At 38.0% G+C, this 6,670-nt stretch overlaps 1 protein-coding gene across 1 annotated transcript; it reads left to right on the plus strand.

Annotated features, from left to right (window-relative positions):
• Positions 1–1,471: 1,471 nt before the first annotated feature.
• On the plus strand, positions 1,472–4,808 carry LOC101300410 (putative laccase-9-like). Its single transcript, XM_004290406.1, has 7 exons — positions 1,472–1,625; positions 1,727–1,878; positions 2,092–2,336; positions 2,777–2,902; positions 3,111–3,705; positions 3,793–4,154; positions 4,262–4,808. Exons 1-7 carry the CDS (start codon positions 1,509–1,511, stop codon positions 4,444–4,446), a joined length of 1,782 nt encoding a protein of 593 aa, XP_004290454.1. The 5' UTR covers positions 1,472–1,508; the 3' UTR covers positions 4,447–4,808.
• Positions 4,809–6,670: the final 1,862 nt, after the last annotated feature.

Consider the following 6,670-nt stretch of genomic DNA (forward strand, 5'->3'; position numbering starts at 1 on the left):
TTTTTCTGGTATAAACATGAACCGGACAGAATCCAGTCCGTCCATTTGTTTTTCGAGTTTGAGGCCCTTAACGATCACCAAATTTGCTGAAATTTTGCAGAGATGATCTACACAATATTATCTAGATAATAGACCGTGGAGATGAGGAAATTCGATCGAAAAGTGGTGCAAAAATGGAAATCCGCACCAAAACTTTAGGTGCGGACGTCCGCAGCTGAGAAAAATACGTATATATATATATATATATAGTTTAGGTAAAAGTATATATATTAGTAGATAACTTTATTTAATGATCTCAACCGTTGATCCTCTAGATTCATATGCAAGATACATGTCTACAAAATTTCAACTAATTCCACAATCATTTAGTTATTCAAATTGACGTAAACAATTGTAGGTCATTGGATAAAATTAAAACGAATATTGTGCTAATCAAATGGTTAAACATTTTTCGTTTTGGCTAATTTTTTGTAAGATTCATACGTGGGTAAGTAACTAGGCAATGAGTGGCTTTGATTGTCAAAATACATACTAGAACTAAAAACATCCTCACTTAAGAGTTTAAAGAGGTATTCTCTAAATCCGGATATTTTAAGCAGGTTCGGAATTTCGCAATACGTGAAGTTAAGTTCAATGATTCATCCGAAATTTATGCGATCGATAGGAATGCAAAAGCTCTACCATATAAAGTAGCCATATTAAGCTTTTCTCGTTTTTGCTTTTAATTATCAGGTTTTGTCATGACAAAAATATGAACTTTTTTTGGTTCAATAAAACATATGTAAGTTGGTCACTTAAAATTTTCATCTCTGAACTGCACTTTCTCGATTCTTGTAAGTTGTAAAGAAGAAAAAAACTGAACTTTCTTTCTCCATTATTGTTCTTTACAAATACCAGAGTGCATATCTCAGAGGTCACAACTACAATTCCGGCCGGCTGGGGTTCAACATAGTCAATAGGAAGTCACTAAGTAAAAAAGAAAATTAGACAAAGGGGATTAAAAAACAAAAGCATTTCCCACATGTAAAACTTCAATAATATTATAGAACTGACATGCACACAACGATTCACTGTGGTTTGCTCTTTAGTGTTAATATCAGTTCAAAAAAAAAATATTAAAAGAATATATAGATTCTGTAACGTGTTTTTTTTTGGTCAAGTTTCTGTAACGCGTTGGAGACCATGAATTTGGTCGATTAGAAATAGTATGACATGCAAGCAAGAAATTAATTAAGCAGCTAGGTAACCAGAATTCCTATGGATCCCCATAGCTCGCCACAGTTAGACACCACGTACCTAATCAAATGCAACCAAAAGTCTACCTAAATTTCTCAGCGGGAGGTAATTTTCCACGTCTATAATACAAGTCACTCTCAGTCGCTGCTTCTCTAACTGTGCTTCAATTTAAAAGCTGGCCACCGGAAGATCCAACGCTATAAAAACAACTCCGAGCTGTTCTGGGAAACAGATACCCAAAGCGAGCTCAATTATTCTCATTAGACCTGAAAATGGGGTGCTTTAAACCTATCAGCTTCTTCTGCTCTGTTTTCTTCTTCGCCATACTTGCCTGCATTTTGTTGTTGCAGTCTGAGGTTGAAGCTAAAGAGCTATACTATGATTTTGTTGTAAGTGCTCTTAATCATGTTCTCCATTCTCACCTGTTTTACACTCCACGTTGTCCGTTCGCACGTTTTACTGTTTCTCTTAACATTATGCTTTAATGCAGCTCAAAGAAGCCAATTTCACAAAGTTATGCAGCACAAAGAGTGCAATGGTTGTAAACGGAAGTTTTCCGGGGCCGGTGATTACGGCTCGCAAAGGGGATACTGTCTATGTCAATGTGCACAATGAAGGAACATATGGTGTCACCATTCACTGGTAAACTTAATTTGCTTCTCTCTTTCTCAGTTTCTCTACCAGACACAAAAAGAACAAGAAGTGAACAGTAGTTAATTATTAAAATTAAAGTTAAGAAAGACTGCTGTGGCTAAATGTCGTACATTGGAAGATTAGGAGAGAGATTAGATAAAATGAAAATTGGTGAGTGATAATACGATCCATTTTGATGTTTGTGATTTTGTTCATATATAGGCATGGGATAAAGCAACCAAGAAATCCATGGTTTGATGGACCCGAATATATTACACAATGCCCTATTCAGCCTGGAACCAATTTCACGTATACGGTGCTTCTCTCTTCAGAAGAAGGCACATTGTTTTGGCATGCCCATAGCGATTGGACTCGAGCCACGGTTCATGGAGCCTTCGTCATTTTGCCCGCAGAAAACACAACCTATCCATTTCCAGAGCCAGACCACGAAGCAGTTCTTGTTTTCGGTACGTTCTTGATCTCTAATGCAAAATCTCTGTTGTGCTTATTACGTACTTCCATATCTCTATCCGTAGCTTAATCTATAATATAATAATTAGCATTCCCCTAATAGTTAATTGAACTTTTCAAGCCTCAACGGAAAGTCAATCTTCATCTGGTAGGATAGGGCTGGGTTGACTACTGTTCTTTTAGAATTTTAGAATTAGTTGGATTTGAATTTGACCAACAAACTGTCTACGTTAGATCAAACAAGAGGTAGCTAGCTTGTTATAGATTGAAATGGAATATGATACGTATATACCATAAACTGTGGGCAGTATATATATGGATATATAAGATGAGCCTGATAGATAGATAAATAGATAATTGGTATACGTTTAGAATCTAAATTTGGAATACTTTATAATAGCGACCCTATAGCTAACAAGAAAATGTATACATGCAGCGTCATGGTATAAAGAAGATGTGCCAACATTGATGGACGAGGCTCTCAAATATGGTGGATTAACAACATTGTCCGACTCTTATGCTATCAATGGTCAGCCAGGAGATTTTTACGAATGTTCCAACGGTACAAAATGCAATTACATTACTCGATCTTGTGTGTATGTATATATGTATGTGTCTTTTTGTATATTCATTGTTTGATCAACAACGTACGTAGTGAGTAAGTTCGCATGAGCAATCCTACACATATTAACTTGTTCAAAAATCAAAACTCAACATGTACTTATTGTTATCATGGCATAGCTAATTTAATTCCCAAATTGTTATTGCAGAAACAACGTTTCGATTAGCGGTTGATCATGGGAGTACCTATCTTCTCCGTTTAGTGAATTCGGTACAAAACACAGACATGTTCTTCGCCATAGCTGATCATAATCTCACACTTGTGGGCGTGGACGGCAACTATGTCAAACCTTTTGTTACCAACTACCTAATGATCACCCCAGGAGAAACAATGGACATTTTGGTCACAGCGACCCAACCTCTCGGCCATTACTACATGCTTATAAGTCCTTACTTCGATGGACAAGCTGACGACTTCGACAAAAGCGTCACCAGCGCCATATTTCAGTACAACGGCAACTACACTCCTCCTACATCACCCATCTACCCAGACCATATTCCTGGCTTCTATGACGTTGACGCTGCACGCAACTTCGACAGACAGTTGAAGAGTTTGGCCTCTCTGGAGCACCCTGCAAATGTTCCTCAGCATATCACTACCAGGATGTTTATTACCCTCTCCATTGGCATGCTGCGATGTCCGAATGACTCGTGTGATGGACCTGATGGAAATCGACTTGCGTCTGCCTTGAACAACATCAGCTTTGCCAACCCTGCCATTGATGTGCTGCAAGCATACTACAGGTATAACTTTTATCATAGTTCTGTTAGTTCACGTTTCACTTATGGCATGACTAAACTTTATTCTATCAATTGTATGTGTATTGACAGGAACATGAGTAGATATTTCCAAGCAGATTTCCCAGACAGGCCACCTACTCTATTCAACTTCACCGCAGATGAGTTGATGACTGACAACATTACGTTGAGTGACCAAGGAACCAAGGTGAAGATGTTGAATTACAACGAGACAGTGGAAATAATATTCCAAGGGACAAATGTGATGAACTCAGGAGAGAATCATCCTGTGCATTTGCATGGATTCAAGTTTTTTGTGGTTGGAGCTGGCGTCGGGAATTTCGACAATGAGACTGATCCCTTAACTTACAATTTGATTGATCCACCAGAACTTAATACCTTCCCAGTTCCTAAGGATGGATGGGCCGTCATCAGATTCGTAGCAGACAACCCAGGTAACATATATTTTACATCCATCAGAGATCATCAACTGCTTAGTTCTTAACCCTCATCAGTAGCTCTAATTGACTCATCAGTTAAAACTGACAATCTTGACATGCAGGGGTGTGGTTCATGCACTGCCATTTCGATCGGCATATGAGTTGGGGCATGGATACCGCTTTCATAGTGAGGAATGGAGACACGGAGGAGACGAGTGTTCGCCCTCCACCGGAATACATGCCTTCTTGTGGCGAAAATTCCATATACAGTGGTGATGAGCAGTCGATGTTTAAGTTGGAGGAATAGGTACTAGCTAGGAACAAATCAAACTGACAGGGATATTTGAAGGGTGTACCTGCATTGATTTATGCAGCAGGGCACTAGTTAGATATACATGGATTACAAATTGTTAAATTTTGAGCAGCTGGGTGCTTAGCCTGGAGAACACAATAATTTGTAATGGACAATATATATTCCTTTGTAAGACCCGATGTTCTTCTAGTGTGTATCAAACATACAGTAGCATATAGAGTATTGGTATGAACTTTGGTTGGCATTCCTATACCAAAACTAGAATACGTGCTAAGTGGTTAAGGCTATTACTTATGGCATCTTTGATAATAGCTCACATGATTATGTGTCATTATTAATTGAGAAATTGTTTCATGATCATATCGAGCCAATATATTGCAAAAGATGTGAATCCTAAGTATTTAGGATTTTCATGTTGATTATATGATTAGTTGAAAGGAAAGAATTAGGTTCTATGATCTTTGGATTATCTTATCATATTAGTGCATGGTAATGAGATCTTGACTTATGTCATTGATCTTAATTGTGATATGCATATATGTGTTCTTATTATAAATGGAATGAGTTATTTGCAGGTGGTATTTCCGTGGAAGTAATTGAGTCCTAACTTGGTTAGGATCTCAATATGTGATATGGTTGCGGAATCAATTAAAGGAAAGAAGATCTATTTTGAATAGGTCTCATATACTAGCTGCGTGAGGGAGAAATCCTTCTCTGGGATATTTTATAGAGTAAATGACCATTTACTACTAATTTAACATCTTTTTAGCCCATTCTAATAAAAATCTATTTAGCAACCTAATTCCAATGAATTTTAACAAAAAGACGTCAATACCATCACCCTAATTTAACTCTTTTTCTCCTCTTTTTTCCCAATCATTAACTCTCTCTCTCTCTCTCAGAAAACTCTCCCCTCCGTATCCCCATCCCACCTCTCCTCCCTCTTCGTCCTCAATCTCCACCCCCGCACCGCCCTCGACTTCTTCCACTGGCTCGCCGCCAAACCCCGCCTGCGCTACAAACTCACCCCCCCGCTCCCACTCCTCCTTGCTCCTCCTCCTCCTCCAACATCGCTTCTTCCGCGCCGCCGACAAGATCCGCATTTCCATGATTAGGGCTTCCGCTTCTCCCGACGACGCCCTCTTCGTCCTCGACCTTCTCCGCCGCTTGAACCGCCGCCGCCCCGATGGTCTTGATTTGGAATTCAAGCTCAATCTCAGGTCCTACAATTGGCTTCTCAACTTGTTGTCTAGGTTTTCGCTAATTGAAGACTTGAAAGCTGTGTTTTTGGTAATGCTGGATGATAAGATTTTGCCGGATTTGTATACTTTTAACACTATGATTTTCGGCTACTGTAAATTGGGGAATGTGATTGAGGCTGACTTGTACTTTAGTAAGATTAGGGGTAGTAATTTTCTATTATTTACTTGTGTGTTGATTTTTCTCTGGAGATAATAGATTGCAAGTTTATTACCCCCAGTAAAAGTTTAATGGGGGTAGTAAACTTTATTTTTTGCATCTAAGTTGTTCTTCCTCTGTTTTAGTCTGTATTATGGCCTTGGAAATATTGTTTTGCAAGTTTACTACCCCCAATAAAAGTTTACTGGGGGTAGTAAACTTTAATTTTTCGAATCTAAATTGTTCTTCCTCTGTTTTAGTATGTATTATGGCCTTGGAAATACTGTTTTGCAAGTTTACTACCCCCAGTAAAAGTTTACTAGGGGTAGTAACTTTTATTTTTTGCATTTAAGTTGATTTTCCTCCGTTTTAATGTGTACTTATGGCCTTGGAGATATTGTTTTGCAAGCTTACTACCCCCAGTATAAGTTTACTAGGGGTAATAAACTTTATTTTTTCGCATCTAGGTTGTTCTTCCTCTGTTTTAGTGTGTATTATGGCATTGAAAATATTTTTTTGCAAGTTTACTACCCCTAATAAAAGTTTACTGGGGGTAGTAAACTTTAGTTTTTCGAATCTAAATTGTTCTTCCTCTGTTTTAGTGTGTATTATGGTCTTGAAAATACTGTTTTGCAAGTTTACTACCCCCAGTAAAAGTTTACTAGGGGTAGTAAATTTTATTTTTTTCACATCTAAGTTGATTTTTCTCCGCTTTAATGTGTACTTATAGCCTTGGAGATATTATTTTGCAAGATTACTACCCCAGTAAGATGTTTACTAGGGGTGGTAAACTTATTTTTTTGCATATATGTTGATTTTT

The sequence above is a fragment of the Fragaria vesca genome, linkage group LG2 (genome assembly GCF_000184155.1).
Source record: "Fragaria vesca subsp. vesca linkage group LG2, FraVesHawaii_1.0, whole genome shotgun sequence".
Lineage (NCBI taxonomy): Eukaryota > Viridiplantae > Streptophyta > Magnoliopsida > Rosales > Rosaceae > Fragaria > Fragaria vesca.